We start from the raw sequence: 21959 nt of genomic DNA, 5'->3' as shown, positions 1-21959 counted from the left end.
ACAATAGTATTTTTCTAACTGATAGTCTAAAAAGGTCTAACTGGAACCAGTTATATTTTTCACATTTAAGGGGGAAAAAATATCTTAAAGTGATTTCAGATCATTTCTGAAAGATGATCTGTAACTTTTCATTTAAAACTTTTAAAGAATTTTTACATCATACAGTCACAGGCCACTATGTGACATGTGTTAATAAACCCCATCCTTTCCCACTGGTCCACAGTCTGGCCCATGGGCTTCCCTTTAATACCTCCACAGGCTCTGACATAAAACCATATGTACTTACTGTACTTGACTGTAAACTTCAGCTCTCAGTCTGTTCTCTACCTAACATGGGCCTCCACCAGGTGGGCAGGAACATCCTACTACAAGGCATTGGCTAAGAAACCCTGGACAAGAAGTTTCTGACAGGTGTGTACTACCATGAAGTGGGGCAGAACTGTGAGGGACACTTAACCCAACTTCATACACACAAATATACTTAATCCAACGTTAGCAGTGACAAAAAAGGACTAAGAATTAGCTAAAATTAAAATGTGAATATACCAAAAAGCCAGACACTACATTTTAGGGGAAGACCCAACTGCTAAATTTTAAAATATACATCAACTCAAAGCAGCACACATGAAATCTGAAAATGATAGCACATGCATTTTTAAATTTTTAGATACAATTGTAATATTGTAAAATACCTTGTCTAAATCGAATGTTTTCACTAGAGTTAAAAAACAGACCATCTTGGTTAATCTATACCAACTAAAGCAATGGTTTATTTTGTGGACTAGAAAAACCAAACCAAAAACAATCCTCTCCAAATAAGCTTCAAATGTCTGTCTTACCTTCAAGGGCTCTGTATCTTTGACAGATTTTTTAAATTTTCTTTTTAAGTACAGCAAAGATTTAAAACCACTGACTTCCTAGCAGAGTTTGTGTATTTCCATTATTACCTTGGGGACTGTGCTTTGTGAGCCATCTGTAGGTCCAGCCAAAGAGATTAACTCTTTCATTGTTATTTTCAACAAATCCATTTTGCCTTTCTTAGGTTCAGATGCCAACAATGCCTATGGAAAAACAACAAGGAAATTATCAGGACTATTATTTTATATACACCTGTCTACTATTCCCCAGAATGGATTCCCCAATGGGGTGTTAAGTAAGTTAATAAAGCTGTGTGGCCTTGAACAAGCAGCTTAACTTCTCCATCCCTCTCATATTTCACCTGTAAAATCAGGCGGTGATATTACAGAATCTCTATGGTTACCTCCAGTTTGGCTTGTTGATTATGTACTACTAAGAAGCTGAAAACAGCTCCTATTGATAACTCTTCTAGGACCATAACTGGGTGGCAGGTCTCAGATACAATAAGTTTTAATTATCCAACAGGAAACTTCCCTTTACTTGAAAAACAAAAAGCCTCTGGATTAAATTTCTTGTAAGGATGTGGAAACTCCCTGGAGATAGATCAGTTATTCAATTCTTCATAAGAGGACTGAAGGCTGGAGGACTCAAACTGTAGCACTGGAAACTCCATGGGACAAAAGAAATACTGTGAACTTCAAAGAGGTCCTATATTTGAACGTTCAAGAGTTGCTTACTTTCTAACATTTTGATAAACATAAAAATAGTAGTATCAAACCACTTGAGGCCATAAAAAGGAGTAAGTACTTCCACATGCTACAATATGGATGAACCTTGAAACATGATGCTGAGTGAAAGAGGACAAACACAAATACCACGTATTATATGATTCCATTATACACAGACAGAATATAGGTTAGTAGCTGTGTAGGACTGTGAGTAGCCAGGATATTTCATATATACGTAGCTACTGGCTGCCAAGAGTGAAAGCTTCAAGTCATTCAGCTTCTTCTGAAAGATCTATAACCCATAAGGAGAAAAGTAAAACTACATGGGCAAAACAGGTTTAAAAAAGAAATTTCTCATAACATACTGATGCTCAGAAAATACATAAACTATCTTTTGACCATTCAAAAAAATTTTATATATATCTACACCAAAGGTAAGCTCATAAACTAAGTAGGCAGTTTTTCTTCACAGCTAACACCGAGCAGAGCTTTCCACTAGAACAAGAGTATCACTTTATTGGTAAAGTTATACTAGGAAAAAGGGGACTTTCCTGAGCAGATTTTTCTATTAATTTAGATTTTATTCAACTAAAACAAATAAGAAAGCCATATGTGATTACTAATGTGTCTCCTGGGAACCATAGCTTTTGTGATTTTTCCCCCCCAAGAGCTGTGGGTAGTTATGACATTCTTCTCAAGACTGGGCTAAGAAAGTGCAGTCCTGACTTCTCTATCATTATCACCAATATATGATATTAGTTGGGAACCAAGAAATAAGCACACAGCACAAATATGCGACCAAACCTTGCTGCTGCCTTAACACTTATTCTCAGACAGACATAACAGGCAAAAACACACACTAGGTCAGAATGGGTTGATTTCTGAAGATCATTAAAATCTACCACCTTGGCGATCTATGGGTCAAATCAACCTTTCCAACTGGTACCCACTGTCATAAAAAGGTCATGACTCTGGGAATTTGGGGGAGGAATAACAAAGGGAAGGAAAAAATACTGGGGCACTAAAAAACAGACTTCATTTCACTTATTTTCATTTTCTTTTTTTTAAAACCTATTCCTAGATTTTACCTTCCTGAATATTAAAGATTTTCAGGTCGGGTCTGGTTTAGTATTGTGAGGACTTAGTTTTTATTCTTTGGATTCATAAAGGTGATGGTCTCTTAATTTCAACACTGTGGAAATATGTTCAATATCTGTGGAAATATTAGCAATATCTGAACATGCTGATATGGAGCAATCTTTGAGGTATAATGTTAAGTAAAAAAAAATGCAAGGGGCAAAACAATGTGTGGAGTATGCTTTCATCGGTGATAAAAAAGAAAATCTCTTTTTTACACTCTCTCTCACACTCTCTCTCTCATAAGACAGGTGTTCAGGAGGCAGGGTGCCTGGGCTCAGCTCTGTTCTGCTTTTACTATCCCTATGGCCACTGGTAAGTCACTTACCTAACTTTTCTATGGCCCAATATATGGATGATAATAGCATCTATCTTGTAGGGCTTGAGAAAGGATTAAATGAGATAACATGTGAAATAACCACTTATAAAAGCTATCATTAGGATTAGGATTATTTCATGCATGGACATTTTGCGGAAGGATTCAAAAGAAACTTTTAACACTGGTTGCCTACAGAGTCTTAAGGGTCTTTGAAAAGAGAGGAAGAATATTTTTTCTAATTGAAAAAAAGGTAGCATGTGCGCTTCCTGGAAGTGAGGAATGAATGCACCGCAGTGATGTCTTCGTACTTCACACACAGGCGGAAATCTCTAGCACTCTCTGTTCATATTTTAAGACTGACCTCTTAGAGGGTTTGTTCCAAGAAGAGATCTGTCACAGGAACACAATATCCACACATTATAACAAAGTATTTGTGAAATGAACTACAGAAAAGACAGAAATGTCCCTTATGCAATACGATCACTCATGGGTCGGGGGGTTATTATCAAAAAAACAAAAACAAACAAAACCCCCAGCTATGATCCTGCAGGAAAGCATAATACCTGTATGTAGAAAGGAATTCCAGCACTGCGTCTTGTGGCACAGAGTTTAGACGAAGGATCACAGCATTTAATTTCCTCTAAAACACTCAACAACCACTCTTCCGGCAGCTTTTGCAGACTCACATTAGGGCACCTAAAAGGCATATGTAAAGCAAACATTTGGAATTATCAGGTACCAAAAGGTAAAAGCACAAACTATTGACACACATTAACACTGTTAGGAAAGAACAAAATCCTGGCATTCGGAAGGAGGGAAATTAAAAGTGTCTCACTTTCTACTTTGCACCTACTTTCTTTTTTATGATGGGTCTTAGGATTTGAAGCTGTGACAGGTTCTATTTATAAAAACACACACAGCATGTGTCTTATCTGTAAATGAGCTTTAATATTTAAGCCTGCACCCACATCCAAAATGTTCTGAAGGTTAATCAAGGACTCACCAATGTTCTATATTGTAAAACTCAAGATTTCCAGTGAGGAGAACATAACCTTATAGTTTATTATAGTTTATAGTCTGCAGTTATAAAACTATATATATTCAAAGAAAACATATTTTTGAAACTATATTTTAGTAAATCACCCTTTGGTTTCTCAAAGTGTAGTCTATTACAGACTAAATTTTCATCCAGATCCTATGTAGAATTAATAAAGAAAGTTGGAAAGACCCTTAAACATTGTGAAGTTATTTGGACATTACTCTTAGTGAGATTCTGCTCTACTATGTTAACTGTTATTTTAGAATGCAATTTTTTTTTCAATGTATGCCCTAACGTGGTGGTTTGGTAGTGGTGGTCTACTCACTTAAGTCATGTCTGACTCTTGTGACCCCATGGACTTTAGCCCGCCAGGTTTCTCTGTCCATAGAATACTTCAGGCAAGAATACTGGAGTGGGTTGCCATTTCCTCCACCAGGCTATGTCCTAATATGCAATTATATAACATTATCCTAAGAAACAGCATATTTAATGATAGATAGACAATTATTTTAGGAGGATCATAATTGGATTTTTAAAAAATTACTATAAAAATAAAGAGATAGAGTCCAAAGGAAAAATACTCTTCTCTTTTTTGAATTGAAGAAGACAATCTGTAGAAAGGTAACTGATGTCTAATTTGTAAAGAGAATTAGAGCTCTTAGAAACATGTGGTTGTGTGTGTTTTTAATTGAAATATAGTTGATATACAATCTTGGGTTACTCCGTGGTGGGGACTTTTTCTTTTTATTTTAGTTTGGTTTAAGAATGACAACTTCAGTTTCTAACATTCCTAATAGCAACTCAAATTTAGTTATGTCTTGCATAGAACAAAATATACATCAATACAACTGCTTTGAAAGGAGGTATTTTTTAAAGTTTGACATGGGCCTGAAAAACATTATTTCAGCCACAGATGTTACAACCAAATCTCCCTATCCCCAGCAGGCTCTGTGATTTTTAAAGGTTTTTCCTTTTAGCCTGGCTTAATATCCGTTACCTCATTCCTGCTTCTTCCCACTTGGCTCCCTCAGCCACAAAACCCAGGCATCAACAGTCTAAATCACAAGATTAGAAGAGATTCAAAGGCAGAACAACCAAACTCAGAAGTATGAACCTTGTTTAGATTCCAACTTGAAAAAACCAAATGTAAAAAGGATACTTCCAAGTAATACAGATAGTTACGTATATATTAGATATTATATGACCCCAAGGAATTATTTACAGGATGTGCCAATGGCACTGTGAGTGTAGAAGAAAGTGTCTATATTTTTTAGAGATGCATACTTAAGTGCATAGGAGTCAAAATAACATTTTAGGGATATACTTTGCCAAACTTTAGCCAAGGACAATGAAAGGGATAGATGAAGCATGTGTAACATAACTCTGGTAACTGCTGAATCTGGAAGATGTATAAAGGTGGTTCATTACACTATCCTTTCTCTCTCTCTCTCTCTCATATATATATACACACACATACACACATATGTGTGTGTATATGTTTTTACGTTTATAATTTATATGTTTGGAAATTTTCATAAGAAATCCATTTATATGTTTGAATTTTTAATAATAAAAATAATCCACACATTACTTACATTACTGAACTTACTGTCTGATCACTAGGTTTGTATTAATATCTTTTACAAATTACGATGAAAGCATCTGTTTCACAGAACAATAGCTTTAGTTTACTACTAACATTGCCAATTGGTATAATTCTCACACAGTCGCCCAGTCAAAAGATGAAACCCAAATCCCTAGGAGCTGTTAAATTTAAGTGCTAATGATCCAGTTATGGCTTACTGTCTTTTTTGGCTCATTCTTCATTGTCTTTTAAGTATATTTGGGTTAACTTTTACCACAATGAGTAGACAAAAAAAAAGAGGAAAAAAAAAAAAGAGAATTAAAGCAAAGACATGTTTTTGTGATCTTACCATGATTAAAAGCTGGGGCCACAGAGATGAAAAGAGGAAAGACTATTCGATCTAAAGTTCTCTGTGGATTTCATTGGCCCGTATTTTCTTCCCCACCCCAAGACCACTGGCAGTATAGGACTGGCTTACAGATAATGCTTCAGATGAAGGTTAAGTATTCCTGCAGGAATTCACTAAGTAAGAAAAACACAGGGGGAAAAGGAACTGCAGGAGATGAGGGGTATTTTCCTATTTCTTTATTTTTCTATCAAGGGCACTGAAATACTAGCACAACAAATACTAGTTCAGTAATGCCCCCTCCTCAACGCTGTCAATAAGCTTCTCCGGGGCGTCCCTGAGCTGGCACCAGGTGCCTGCCCTAAATACTCAGATACATATTTGGCTCAATTTGGTTCATGAGAGAGATATTATCAGTTCTCTTATTATTTGCTTCAGTAGGTTTCATTCATTCACTTGGAAAAAGAAAGGTCTATTACAATCAAAAAGATCTGCTTGGCACTATGCTATGCCCTAGGAAGGGAGAAATAGAATACAAATTCCAAATTACACTCAGTCCAGAAAGCAGGTTCCTTTGGATTTAGAATGCATTGTTGTTATTGTTGTTGTTTAGTTGCTCACTCGTGTCCAACTCTTTGCAACCCCATGGACTGCAGCACACCGTGCTCCTCTGTCCATGGGATTTCCCAGGCAAGGACACTGGAGTTGGGTTGCCATTTCCTACTCCAGGGGATCTTCCCAACGTAGGGATCAAACCCACATCTCCTGCACTAGCAGGTGGATTCTTTATCACTGAGTCACTAGGAAGCCCTAGAATGCATTACCAGAGTATATTGTTTTTAAGGATTGCCTTCTTAATCATATTTTAGTCAGGTTATCTTTCAGATTCATTTCAATCCCTGAATATCTACCATTAGAGTAGGACTTAAAATAGTTTTGAAACAAACTGGTGATATGGAAAGAAAGCCAGCTGGAGTATCAAAATTGCCTGCAAGAAATCCACTCAGCAGATAAGCTACTTGTGACTGACTTGAGGTAAACTGTGTCTTATTCATTTTGAAGGTATTCTAACTCCTTTAGACAACTGGGGACATTTATTACCATTAATGAACTATTTTCTTAAATTAACTGAATGACTCACTGATTGCCTGAAGAAATTACTTCACCTTCAAACAAAAGCAACTAATTTCACATTTTAAATATGAAATACACTTAAGGCCAAAATATGAAGCAAAATTAAATTATCAAAATTCAATTGCCAGGAAATTAGTTAAGTATAACCTCAACTGAGTAAAAGTTAAGCCTCTACCAATTATCTTCTTTTCTTAAAATAATAACTTACCAAGCTATTATCACTAAGGGCTTTTTTTTTCCCCCAGCACATGAAGGAGGCAAATCCTTTCCCTTTCCCACAAACATACTTTCATTTTGTCAAATTTAAGAGCAACTAACTCCAAATGAAAGTTCATTCAAATAAGTAAGTTACTGGGTACACAAAAGCAAACATCAATAAAAACAAAGCTATTTATTTACTGATTGTTAATGAACTTTTACCTTACCATGGTTCCTTATTTTTCCTTTGCTAATTGTTTAGATAATTTCAAGTAAGGCAGAGAAATGAGTCTGTCTAGGAACAAAACAAGGATGTGTTCCTAACCTTGAAAGTGAAATTGAATGTTGCTCAGTCTTTGAGACCCCATGACTATATAGTCCATGGAATTCTCTAGGCCAGAATACTGGAGTGAGTAGCCTATCCCTTCTCCAGGGCATCTTCCCAACCCAGGAATCAAACCGGGGTCTATCTGCATTGCAGGCAGATTCTTTACCAACTGAGCTATCAGGGAAGCCTGTCCCTAACCTTAATATATAGTAAATAATGAGTATTTACTCAAGCTCAGCATCATCAGTCATCACCATCATCACCTGAATGAAAATATCTACAAACAATAATTTTTTTTTTTAAATCCAGGGAACACCAGATCCTGGCTCACAAAGCCCTACATATTTGAACAGCCTCATTCAACTTCATCTTATACCATTCTACTCTTTACTCAAAATGCTTTTGTATCAGTTGTTCCCATTGCTTGGGAAGCTGCTGCTTCTTGTCATCATGTAGGGAGAAAGAGAGACTTTTCCTTACAGTAAACTTTATCACACCAAAACACATAAAAGTTATTTGACAGTTTATTATTATCTAGATGTCCTTTAAAATACAAGCTCCATGATATCAGGCACAAACTTTGTCCTGTTCACTTCTTTATTCCCGAACACACAGAATAGGCTCTGGCACCCCAATAGTTGGCTCAAATATCTGCTGAATAAGTGAGCAACTTATGACTTACCAACTCCATTAAGTGTACCATTGTAAGAAACCAGGCTGACACACCAAGAGGGTATAGCAACTGGAGAGCAAAGTATAAACAAAAGTGCTTTCCAATGCCAAGAGGAGCCCTTAGAGCCACAGGTGGTTCCCCTCCTTAGCTTCCTTAAACAGGAATGAACACATTCAGAAATCTCTACATCCCACGGTCATAGCACTGATATGAAGATACTTTCTACGGAAATCCCCCTTGGAGAAGACTCTTGAGAGTCCCTTGGACTGCAAGGAGATCCAACCAGTCCATTCTAAAGGAGATCAGCCCTGGGATTTCTTTGGAAGGAATGATGCTAAAGCTGAAACTCCAGTACTTTGGCCACCTCATGTGAAGAGTTGACTCTTTGGAAAAGACTCTGATGCTGGGAGGGATTGGGGATGGGAGGAGAAGGGGGCGACAGAGGATGAGATGGCTGGATGGCATCACTGACTCGATGGCCGTGAGTCTGAGTGAACTCCGGGAGTTGGTGATGGACAGGGAGGCCTGGTGTGCTGCGATTCATGGGGTCGCAAAGAGTCGGACACGACTGAGCGACTGAACTGAACTGAACCGAATTGAACCTAAATATTACCCCAAGAGAGAATTTTTTCCTAATATTCAAGAACAAAATCAAAGATAGGGTTCAAAACCCTATAGAGGGTTCAGATTTATATAAAGTGGTATTTAACTGAGGTTAAATACCTTCTCCAGGGGATCTTCCCAACCCAGGGATCAAACCCAGGTCTCCCACATTGAGGCGAATTCTTTACCAGCTGAGTCACAAGGGAAGCACAACTAGTTGTGTGGCTATGGACAAATCACTTGATTTCTCAATACCCAAGAATGAAAATAAAATCACTGTAAAAATGCTTTGAAATTCAACGAGACACTATTGCCTGGGTTACTATTCCAAAGAGAGAGAACAATGACCCTATATTATATAAGTACTCAAAGCTCCTCATTAGATTGTCCCCAAAATACCTCATCATGGCCTCACAAGCTATAGTCCCGTATTCAGGTCCTCACATGCCTCTCTTAGTTCTACAGCGATAAATGTTTCAAATTCAGATCCTAATAATTGTCTCTCAGTTCAGAGAAACTCTGGCTTACCACATCACACTCTGAATGGTCAGAGTGTTTTCTACACAGGCATACAGAAGATGTTCAGGAAATCATTTGCTGAATGAATAAATAAGGACCAACTAGTATTGGTGCCAGCTTGGAGAAGGCAATGGCACTCCACTCCAGTACTCTTGCCTGGAAAATCCCATGCACGGAGGAGCCTGGTGGGCTGCACTCCATGGGAACAGTCGGACACGACTGAGCGACTTCACTTTGACTTTTCACTTTCCTGCATTGGACAAGGAAATGGCAACCCACTCCAGTGTTCTTGCCTGGAGAATCCAAGGGACGGGGGAGCCTGGTGGGCTGCCATCTATGGGGTCGACGACTGAAGTGACTTAGCAGCAGTATTGGTGCCAGCTACCCCATATCAGCTGTGCTTCCAATTGGGCAGATAATTGAAAAACTAGATGTGGAAAAGGAGGGCTAAAAAACCCATAAGGCTCCTCAATGGTGAAGTCACTGTGCTGTGCAGAGAGAAAAACAACAGCCCAGCCTGACTATTCAATGAAGCTTCTGTCTACTCCCCAGCAAGGAAAGATTACTTCACAAGGAAGTGATTTCAAAACTCCAGAGTTGCTGCTGTTTATGATAATGAAGGAATTGAGAGGTAAAAATGGAACCATGCAAGGCTCCCAAGAACAATGCGACAAACTCTAGTTGTTTGTTTTGGTTCCTCATCACTCAATCCAGGGAAAGGTCCCTCTATAAAGCGGTCCATGGCTGTCTGCGCCAGCCCCATGCGTTCACCAGCCCCAGCCATGGGGAATTCCAAGCCTGCTTTGGTTAGCTAGTGCGTCTCCACTAAAACAGCTGACATCCGCTTTGTCTGAGGCTCTTTTGTTTTACTTCACTACAGTGTCAAATTAATGCAAAATACACAGTGTCTTTAATCTCTGAGTACATCATAAAAATTTTAACTTTCTTACAAGAGATTCAAGGTTCTTCATAAGCCAGTCTCACTAAATGTTATTAATCCACAAAAGACTCCTAAGAGATTGGTTTACCACTTCTGAAGGAAGTTTACTAAAAATGTATCCAACATCCCTCAATCTTTCATACCCCAAATCCCCAGACTTTCCCAATCAGAAACTAGTAAGCAGCATTGTACTATGAGTAGAACGGAAATTGAAAAAGGCCTTAGAAAGCTGAATTCTCTTCCTTTATCAAAGGTGACACAGCAGCTTAGAGAGGTTTTCATGGCTTTGCTAGTGTCAACAGAGTTGGTAGGTAGAACTCAGCTCTAACTCATACCCCAATATTCTTTCCTCTACACCCTGAGGGAGGTGGTGGTTAAGGATGGGGATGTGGAAGGAATCAGAAAATAAGAAAATGTGGAAAAATCATTCTGCTTTTCCTGTTTATCAGTTAAGAAATAGTAGAAATTAAAAGAAATAAAATTAAAAGGCTGACAGGAAAGAGACAAGAGAGTCTGGATTTGGTTTGGTTTTTCTATGCTAAGTGCCATAGCCCAAGTCACAGAGTCGGATACGATTGAGTGACTAACACTTTCATAGCTTGAGTCTCTACCAAAAGTAACAGAAACGAACAGGCCAGCCCACGGCTGCTTTTTAGGCCTTTGTGTTGTCTTGAGAAGATCACGGAAGCAAATTATTCTTCCATAAACCGATTAGTCCAATTTCTATCCACAGAGCTATCTCACTGGTAGTGGGTAAGGATTCTAAGATAAGCATAAAACCCAGACTGAAATCAAATTACACATGCTGTATACCCAACTAATTGGTCATTAGACTATTTTATGCCAATAAATCAGGTCCCCTGACTACAGAGTGGCTTTCCAATGGTTTATCCATCCACCTAAGGACAGTAACAGAGAGCTATTTTTTGTCAAGTTCTGATTAGTTATATTATGATTGTTAATTGAGAAATGTTACCTTCATTTCCTCAGACTTTTTCAGTAGGGTTATTTTTTCTAATTTAGAGATTTTTCCAAGCTCCTATTATTTCATAAGCTAAATTCTCCAATTCTCCACTCCATTCATTCTTCAGTCAAGTACTGTTTATTATTTCAAGGTTCATGTTTATTATTTCAATTAAATTAAACAGTGACAGATGGGCAGTAAGGTTGTGGGCATGTACATGCACATTTTAAATAGGGAACACAGCCTTGAAGCATGGAGAAATTTTAAGCCTGAAAAATGATTTGCCCAAATGAGATCCAGTGAGAAAGCTACATATCAACAGAAGCCATCTTAACCTCCCTCCCCACCATCAAATATTGTTGAGGTTTACTGCAGGCTAAAACATCAGGGGCTACTGTAAAGCCTCAGCTGCAGGGACAGGCAATGACAACAGTGACCGAATAGAAATTAAATTACCAGTCAGCAAGCCACAAGGAGAAGGGCAAGATACGGCGGATTAAAAAAAAAGTGGTTAGATGAATGTAACAAATTGTTGGTTCTGTTATTTAATGTAACCATTCCCTGAGATCAAGAAGGAAAAAATGAATATTAACAACTCTGGGATCATACTAAAAAAGCTGAGATAGAAGCTATTCACTAAGAACAAGATCCATCTGTTACTGAGTCTAAAATCACTGAGAATTATTATCAGAACTTTAAAAAAAATGAGTATTCAAAGTTCCAGAAAGAAGGTTAACATCTTATGCAACTATGGAGTGGACTTAAAAATAGAATTCAAGGATCACAAGTCAAAGACACAAAGATTTAGATTTTAAACATTAAGACATTCTAAAAAAGAAAAAAAAAAAGAAAAAATCATTAAGCTATTCTAGTTTTCCTCAAATCCTTCTAATCTACTATAAAAATGGCAGATTTAAAGGATTTTTTTTAACCTATATAAAGTATTAATATGGCTTCCAAGAGTGGATGACCACTTAATTTGTTTTTCTTTAATTATTACTATTCCAAATAAAAATCATAGGATACTCAGAAATAAAAAGTATCTTAGACACACTTGCCAAAGGAGATGAAAATAAGGCTGAGAGAGGATCATACATATGTTTTCAATTCAGCACTGAATGACTTCCCCAAACCTCTACATTATGTTCTACGTGTATTTCTTGCTCAATTGCATACTCCTTAGAAACTTGATCTTTCAGTCTTCAGTAGAGCGAAATTTTTATTATTATATTCCAAAGGTGTATAAGAAGTTTTCTGTTGAATTTGAATTGTAGTAGTTCTAATTAATTCATGAAAGTTGAAATACATATAAAAATTACTTCTGTCCACCGTAATTGTTGATGTCCGTAAGTCAGCACGAGCATTCTATGACAGAAATTGCTAAATGTCAGCAGTTCAGTTTTTCAGGCCAATAATGTGAAACTGATTGTAATTAGTGCAGTAAATATTCATGGATTAAGCTACATTTCAATAAGCAGAGCAATTCAAAAAAATGAAGAGCAAGACAATATCAAGTACTCATGAACCTTCCTTCTAGATTTAGAATTACAGAACAATTTAATCCCCTTAAGAGTTAAGCTTTTAATTTCTGGTTGAATAAATGAAAGCTAGATTCCCTGGTTAGCACTCTAGTTTAGGATTCTGTTCATTCTCATTGAAAGAATAATCTGAAATACTAAAATGATAGCACATAAATAAGCATATAAGAATTTCATCAGAAACCTGAATTTACAGTTATAACTTTAATGCATTTAACCACTAATCAAATGCTTAAGCAGGAAATTATGAATAGGAAGGTGATTATTTTTTTAAAGAGTATATGAATATTTCATCAAATTTTAAACAGAAAGCACCATATAACAAATCAGATTCTTAGAATCTGAGAAAATTAACTCAACATATTAAGTCTGTGTGTGTGTGTATGTATGTGTGTCCAAGTGTTGCTTTCAAAAAATTCCCAGAATAAAGAATAGTGTCTCCCACTCCTATTTATTCTTAGATGATTGTTTAATGGTGAAGTTAGTTTACATTTGAAGACATTCTGAATAATCTTATTAAAAACCAATTCAAACAATGTGGTTCATGTTTAACTCTTCTGTTATTTACCCATTAATCTCTTTAAGTGCCTGCTTCCTTCACACAGCTGTAGTTCAAGAGGTGGCCAGCAGTTGGCCTCCATTTCAGTGGATTTTCATGAAAGTCCAGATTTCTTTCTGCAAACTTTAAAAACTCTGTATGCCTAAATAACTTTTTCATAACTTAAAAGCTTTCAAAAGGATCCAAAAGAAACACATTTTTCTTTTAAAAATAAAAACCAAACAAAAGGAAGCAACACATACTGCAAAGATGTTCTCTGTAAAACATTCTGTTCAGCAGATCTGAGATGTCTCCAAAGGGATCAAGAACCACTTAGTTTGGAAGCAACAGTTGGGAACTCATAACAGGTTGGTTAAAAGCCAATAGTGACAGCCATGAGGAGCTCTTTAATGCAGATTAGGGGTGGCTGCAATAGTAGGCACTGGGCCTTGCCTTGTCTTCCTACTCCATTTATTTGGAATGCCTTCAATTGTGCTTTCAGCTACACAATACAGTTGTTGAAAAGCCTCTGTCCCTGGTCTTCTGTTCTTTTCTCCTTTTAAGTTTTCCCTTAAGACTGCAATCATACTATGATATTTATGAAGAGAGCTCAGAAGATATCTCCGATTCTGTAATATCACCCAAACTAATCCATCTCCCAGTTATGACTTAAATATTTTCACCAGGATATGCCACCATCATCTCACACTCAACACATACAAAGCAAACTTGGTCATCTTTATCAAACGAATCCCCTCTTTCAGTCCCCTCACCTTTGTTAACATCAATTCCACTTTTCTGGTCGCTAGGAATTAAACCACAGGAACAGGCATGGACTCCCTGGGGACATTCATTACACACATTTGCTTGCTTCACGTGGCAGATTGCATTCTTCAAAGATGGCCACCACTGTATCTCCCATCCAAATGTATCTCTACAATATGATCTTGCCACTTTACCATCAAATGGTAAAGTTTAATTCTAATGCCCCTCCCCTTGAATCCAGCTGGCTTTAAGACTCACTTAGCACCAAAACAATGTAACTGAAGTAATGCTATGAGACTTCCAAGGCCAAGCCAGAAAGGACCATGAAGTTTCTTCCTGGTTCTCTTGGAAACCTCTCTCTAGAGGAAGCCAGCTGCTATATAAGAATTTCAGCTACCCTACGACTGCCATGCTGAAAGGCCACATGCAGTCCAAACAAGGCCTTATCTTCTAGTTATCCCACCAAGGTGCCGTAATGTGAATAAATCTGTCTTGGACCCTCCCGACCAGTTCATATGTCAGCTGAATACCACCAACTGAATTCAGTAAATACCCCAAGGAGAAGAATCACTCAGGTATGCACTGCCTTAATTCTTGACACATCGAATCATAAAATAAGAGATGTCCACGGCTTCCCTTCTAAGCATTCAAAATGTCTTGTGTCGAGTTGTTACTACATGGGGCTAAACATTAATTGAGACGTCACTTCTTTCCCTCCATTCCTAGAGCCATCATCAAAGCTTGCATCACCTCTGTTCTAGATTATTAATAGCTGATGCCAGCCTCTCCTCACTACTATCTGTCATTACAATCTATCTAACCTAACACTTCCAACTGTAAAACTACTTTGATGTAACAACACCATAACCAACATCAGTCTCATAATGTTTTACACTTGTAGAAAACTTTACAATGCAAAAGGATCTTCATAAATATCTATTTTACTTGATCCATATAAGAAAGACCAGAGAGCTCTGTCAATAGGGCAAATATTCTCTTCTTTACTTTACAGATAAAGAGACCAGAGACTAAGGAGATTCAGTTTTATACAATCTCACTGCCAGCAGAACTAAGACCTTGTGTCATAGATTATTTCTATTTCTCTATTCTACATGCCTCCTGAGATCTGTTTCAGATTTTAAAAATGTTCAGTGCCTCTTTCCATCCCTACTATAGCGACTCTGCTTTCTAGGCATCCATACATAATAAGGCTTTTTCTATTCAACTGGATGTTATTGCCTAATAACTCTACCACCACCGCAACAATCAGGCTGGCTCACTTACCTAACAATCTGCCAGGCTGATTATAGCCTTTCAGTATTTACTTATAAAGTCTCCTCCTTTCTCCTCCTATCTACTTAAACCTTACTCATGTGTTAGCACAAATTCTACCTTCTCCATTAAGCCCTATGAGCCTATCCCTGTTGCTTTCTCTCTGCTATTCCTACAGAATTTGCAAATTTCGCCCAAATTTGGACATAATTATATTGGATCATCTTGTTCAAGTGTCTTGGTCTCACTTTCCAAGCTCGTATTCAGCTAATACACATCCAAACAGACAGCAATGCTGGGTGCTTACAGCCACTGTCTGTTCTGACCAGTCAGTGCCCATGACATACCATTTGTTAAATATTTTGAATTTCATCCCTGCTTATTTCCCCAACTAAACCATAAGCTCTTTGAGAGCAAGAAGCTTGTCTCATAAAGAAGTATTTTAACCTCCAAATCAAGCATAGGACTAAACACACAGCTAGTGTTCAATACATACATTTGCTAACTGATTTGAAGGGAGTGAAGTGGATTGTGCTGTGAGAAAAAAATATTCTTGTCATCTCTACACCGGAAAGAAAGAGTTGCAAAGATAACAAAATATTTTCAAGATCAGCAGTTTAATATCAGGGACATTTAAAAATGTATCATTTAAAGATATTCTGTGCAGCTCATAACTGTTGAAATGTTTTATAAATGTTTTTACCAGGAGTGTGAAAAAGTGTTTCAAAAATATTCAAGGAGTAGATGTCTTAACGGCCCAAAATAAAATGTTTGCTGAGGCTACAAGGCTGGCAGAACTCTGCTTCATTTCAAAAAGTTTCCAGGCAATGGAAATGTTTTCTTGGAAAATACTACCTTTATTTAGAGAACACTTGCCATGAACACTTAGTCATTAAGTAATTTAAGGTTTCCTCACAAGCTCTTTGGAGGAAATCTATTATATGAATGAATGAAATTATCAGCCAGCACCTATAATGTAAAAAAAAAAAAATACATTTGGCTAAATATATGAAATCTACCTGAGTATTTTTTCAAGTAAGCGGGAAAATCTTTTATATTTTTTGGTCTATTTACTGTTCTTTTACATTTTTCTACAAGATAAAATTACGAATAAAAACGCAAAATCTTTAAGTGTTTCTCTGTCTGTAATGCACACAAATCCAAAAAACTGGAGGGCTTATTTTATTCCACAAGCCAAGTAATTTTCAAACAGACAAAACAGTGATTTCATTCAATGAAAATAAATGTTAAACTTCAAAGCTATTTTTAGTAAGATCTTTGAGTTTGCGTCAAATCACCTTTCAATGAGAGAGCAACTCGGTTTGGACATTTCACTCCATCATCTGCAGTAAATCATATGGTGAAACCTAAGAAAACAATTTCTTCCAAGAGTTTTGAAGCCAACTAAGTCTTACTCTTTTAAACATCAAAAGACATAGCTAAATTCTACTTCAAGCACATAGCTTGTACATGTAGTCTTTTTAAAATGTACACAAAGGGATATTTGCTTTGTTTTACCTGTTTAGGATTTCAGTGAGTTTCACAAAGCCAGTGTAAGCCAGTTCAAATGCTCCTCTGTGCCTGGACTGTAAAAGGTGTTGTTTAAAGTAATCTCCTATTTCTTTTACCTTCAAAACAAAATCAAAAAATAAATATTCAACTTAGGTTTACATTGACAGGTGTATTTATGTCAGTAACCACTCAGAACTCAGGTCTAGATGTCTGTTTAGCACCTACTATGCAACAGTTAATATTTTAAGCATTTTGACATTATCACAATTGATTCTCACAAGAAAGCCATGAAAGAAGCACTATTATTATCTCCACTTTACAAGAGGAAAAATGAGGCCCAGAAAGACCAAGTAACTTATTCAAGGTCACACAGCAAGTAGATAGTAGAAACAGTGCATAAACCTAGGCAATTTGGCTCTAGAGTTGACCAAGGTTTAACAGCTACGCTAGACCTGCCTCCCTATGCCAGCTTCATAGACCTTGCTGTTTTCTCTGTTAGCTCATATCATTCAATACCAATAGCAAATCACAAAAAGTGACAACCTTCACTCACCTAGGCCTAGGTGAAATAATTACCTATTTTTTTCCCTCTTCAAAAAATTGTTTTCTATTATGACTAAAATATACATAAATTTTACCATTTTAACCATTCTTAGGTCTACAGTTCAGTGGCGTTCAGTATATTCACTTTGTTGCACAACCACCATCTATCTACAGAATTTTTCATCTTCCCAAACTAAAATTCCAACCTACTAAACAATATTTTCCAAAAATTAACTTTTTATACACACACACACACACACACACACACACACACGTTAATGGCCATGCAAGATTTAGGGCAAAGGGCCCCCTGAAAATTGACAGGCTTCACTCCAAGTCAGAAGCATGGAGCTTTCCAGTATGTGACCCAATCACTTTCCTACATGATGCCTTTCTCCATGCAAGTTTAAACAATTAACAAATATGATAATATATTTTAAAGAAGACATGACTGACAATTAGTTGCTGATGAGATTCTGTACAGCATGAACTGTTAATGAGTGGGTTGATTGTACTTTTATACCATAAGATCTGGTAGCTGATCAGCTTTAGAAAATCAAGATTCTGTATACAACCTCAGTACCTCTTGATCCAGGTCTTCCCAGCAGGTCACAGAATGGTGAAAAAGTAAGCTTACCCAAATAGCTCACACATGTTTATCCAGAAACAACTTTTACCCTAGTACAGTGACTGGTGTTCTGCACACATTAGAGATGATAAATAGTAGAAAGAGCAGTTAAACATGTGACCATGGGCAACTGCCTCAGTCTCCTCATCTATAAACTGGGAATGATAATAATAGCACTTGCCTCATAGATTGTGTATTAAAGTGAGTTAATAAATCTAAAAGCTCAGCATAGGCCCTTAACTTATAAACCCATTCAGTTCAACGTGAGCTCCATACAGGCTTCCAAACAGAGAAAAGGTAAAGACATATTCTAAACTCAAAAAATATACAATTATAGAAAGATGGGTGATACATTTAGAGATATAAGAATCAGACATGAGGTCAAGAAAGAACCAAAGAAGCAGGCTACAACAGAAGTTTTAAATCTATTTAAGTTTAAAACACTTCAGTATCATCAAAGAGTGGCATGTTATGCTCTTCAGCTAAAGTTTTCAGGTGAAGATCTGACGATACCCCTAATTTTTAATATTTTTGATAAGCTACGTACTACTAGTTGTCACCTGGAGAAGGGAAAGGCTACCCACTCCAGTATTCTGGCCTGAAGAATTCCATGGACTGTATAGTCCATGGGGTCGCAAAGAGTCGGACACGACTGAGTGACTTTCACTAGCTGTCAGGGTAAGCCTTATCCTTTTACCTTCAATATGTAATTTCAGAGTATATTTTGAACAGAATTATCAAGCACTAAATCTGCATTTAACCCCCAAGACAGACCTGTAGCTCAATAACCTTACAAAACCGGACCGAAAGAAACATCAGTTACTTAACTGGTTATGACCATCGTTTCCATTACTCGAAAAACTAAAGAAGATTTCTAAGAAGGTGTTTTAAGGCACAAAAAATAAAGACAGGAAGTCATAGAGACGGGGTCTCTCTATATCCTGAATTTTTTAATATTACAGATATTAAAACATACTTCAGGAAAACGAATGTTCCCAGTAAAGTGCTTCTCTATGGATTTACAATCTAGTTCTCAAAGAAAGATCAGATGTTCCTTGCTTCCTTTACCTTAATTCCCTTTAAAGGGGCCTAAACCAAAGAGCATATAATAAAATCAAAGACCTCAAAGTGAATGAGACAAGTAGATGGTCTCTCTTCTCAACCCTAGGTACCCCTGGCCTCAGAAAACTGTATGAGATTCTAAAGACATACATGAGAAGTAGACAGTTTTTCTTATTTCAATTTGCACTTAATTTCCCAACACTCCTACCTAGGTAATATCAAGGCTTAATATGAATTTTTCCCTTTAAAGAGAGTATATTTCTATTAATCAGATAGCAAGTACTTCTTTAGCACTCTGTCAAATGCTTAGTAGCTCAGTGTTCGGTAGACAAAGAACAAAACAAGACGTCTGTCCTGAGACGGCTTTAAGTTCAGAGAAAACCAATATGCTGGATGGCACCTATCAGGAGCTTAACTGCACTAAGAAATGAAAGTTCCTTTTACATTGAAATAAATTATTACAGTAAGATTAATGGCTTGATGTGAAGAACTGACCCACTGGAAAAGACCCTGATGCTGGGAAAGACTGAAAGCAGGAGAAGGGGACGAAAGAGGATAAGATGGTTGGATGGCATCGATGGACATGAGTTTGAGCAGGCTCCAGGAGTTGTTGATGGGCAGGGAAGGCTGGTGTGCTGCAGTCCATGGGGTCGCCAAGAGTTGGACACAACTGAGCAACTGAACTGAACTGAAGATTAATGGCTAGACCTTAAACAGGTTATACTTGGGTGAATCAATATGGAAAAAGATAACTAATATAAGAAAGAGCTGGGATATTAGAATGAATGAACAAACATTTATTAAGTATCTGTTACCTCCCAGATACTTCATGGGGTCTTTTTATATGAATGAACACAGACTATACAGGTGATTGATAGCAGACCTAGCTGAATGGCCTCAAGATTTCATGCTAGAAAACAGTGGAAGAAAACAGGGTTGCAAGGAAGGGATGTACCTATCACACAAGGAGTGGGAGGGGTCAACCTGGCCAAGTGGCCCATGAGTACCTGGACAAGGAAAAGGAGCCATGCCTTCCCTTGGATGAACAGAGTACAGGGAACATATTTAACTCTGCAGAAACTTACAACAATAGTAGAATCAGAAAAATAATTTTTTAATTTAATTAAAACAATGAAACAGTCCTCTGAAAATTCATTGTCTTTTAATCTATTTGATGCCAACCTCCTATTTAAAATGCACAAAAACATTTCTTTCTTTTTTATTTACATTTTTTTCACTGTGCCGGGTCTTCGCTACTACACTGGCTCTCCTCTAGTTGCGGGCAGCGGGGGCTAGTGCACCAGCTTCTCACTGCGGTGGCTTCTTTTGTTGCAGAGTACAGGCTCTAGGGCACGCGGGCTGCATCAGTTGTGGCTCCCAGGCTTCAGAGCACAGGCTCAATAGTCATGGCATACAGGCTTAGCTGCTCCATGGCATGTGGGATCTTACCAGACTGGGGTCAAACCTGTGTCTCCTGCAGTGCAGGAGGATTCTTTATCACTGAGCCACCAAGAAAGCCTCAAAACACTTCTTTTCTCATGGATGATGTCTTTATAAAATATTTTCTTAATAAATAATACATATGTCAGACTTTTTGAAAGGGAATTAAAGTATCAATAAAATTTTTTCAAAGGCCACTTATCTCTAGTCTTCAAATTAAATTCTAGTCACTAGCTCTTTGGGGGATGGTTGTGGTCACCAAAGAAAAGCTATGATAAACCTAGACAGTGTGTTTAAAAGGAGAGACATTACTTTGCCAACAAAGGTCTGTATAGTCAAAGCTATGATTTTTCCAATAGTGCTGTATGGATGTGAGAGTTGGATCATAAAGAAGGCTGAGTGCCGAAGAATTGATGCTTTTAAACTGTGGTGCTGGAGAAGACTCTTGAGAGTCCCTTGGAGAGGAAAGAGGTCAAAACAGTCAATCCTAAAGGAAATCAACACTGAACATTCATTGAGAGGACTGATGGCTGAAGCTGACGCTCCAATACTTTGGCCACCTGATGCAAACAGCCAACTCACTGGAAAAGACCCTGATGCTGGGAAAGACTGAAGGCAGGAAGAGAGGGGGATGACAGAGGATGAGATGGCTGGATGACATCACTGACTCAATGGACCTGAATTTGAGCAAACTCTGGGAGATAGGGAAGGACAGGGAAGCCTGATGTGCTGCAGTCTATGGGGTAGCAAAAAGTCGGACACAACTTAGTGACTGAACAACACTGTCGTTTAACGTTTAGTATATCTGGTTTTAACTTCCCATAAAACGTACTTCTATAGACAAATTAACATGCTTTATGGATTTACAGGGTGTAAATTTCCACAGGGGACATGCCACATCTCTAGGCACCTATAATTCAACAACGGACTAAACAGAGGAGCAATATAAATATTCATCTAAAGCATGAACTCCACAAAGGACAAATGTAAATACATTTTTCATTTGTTCTTTATCTACATAGTAGAGAGAAATACAGTAAAAAAAATAAAAGCTAATTCCCTTCACTATAAGTTAGAAAGGCCGAAACAGATTCAAGTATACAGGTGGGACATTTCTACAAAGAGCATGTGCAGTGGTCAGGATCTGGGATTCTGGAGACAAGAAGTCTGGGTTTAGGAACCCTATTAAGCTTCCTTATCAATACAAGCTAATTATGTAACAGAGTTCCCTCGTCTGTGAAACGGGGATAAAACTAGAACCTACTTCATAGGAGTAGTCTAAGAAATAGA

At 37.5% G+C, this 21959-nt stretch overlaps 1 protein-coding gene across 3 annotated transcripts in view; it reads right to left on the bottom strand.

The window, feature by feature from the left end:
* The window catches only part of THADA (THADA armadillo repeat containing), a 328815-nt gene that overhangs the window by 250286 nt on the left and 56570 nt on the right, over positions 1-21959 (bottom strand). For all 3 annotated transcript variants that reach the window (XM_069583453.1, XM_069583452.1, XM_069583454.1), the window contains 3 exons: positions 17003-17112; positions 3606-3738; positions 948-1061 (listed from right to left, as the gene is read on the bottom strand). In XM_069583453.1, coding sequence (XP_069439554.1) covers positions 948-1061; positions 3606-3738; positions 17003-17112 — 357 coding nt within the window. The remainder of the gene's footprint in view (positions 1-947; positions 1062-3605; positions 3739-17002; positions 17113-21959) is intronic.

This window comes from Ovis canadensis, chromosome 3 (assembly GCF_042477335.2).
Source record: "Ovis canadensis isolate MfBH-ARS-UI-01 breed Bighorn chromosome 3, ARS-UI_OviCan_v2, whole genome shotgun sequence".
NCBI classification, from domain to species: Eukaryota; Metazoa; Chordata; class Mammalia; order Artiodactyla; family Bovidae; genus Ovis; species Ovis canadensis.
Note: the sequence above shows the minus strand (reverse complement) of the source record. Positions and strands in the feature narration are given on the sequence as shown.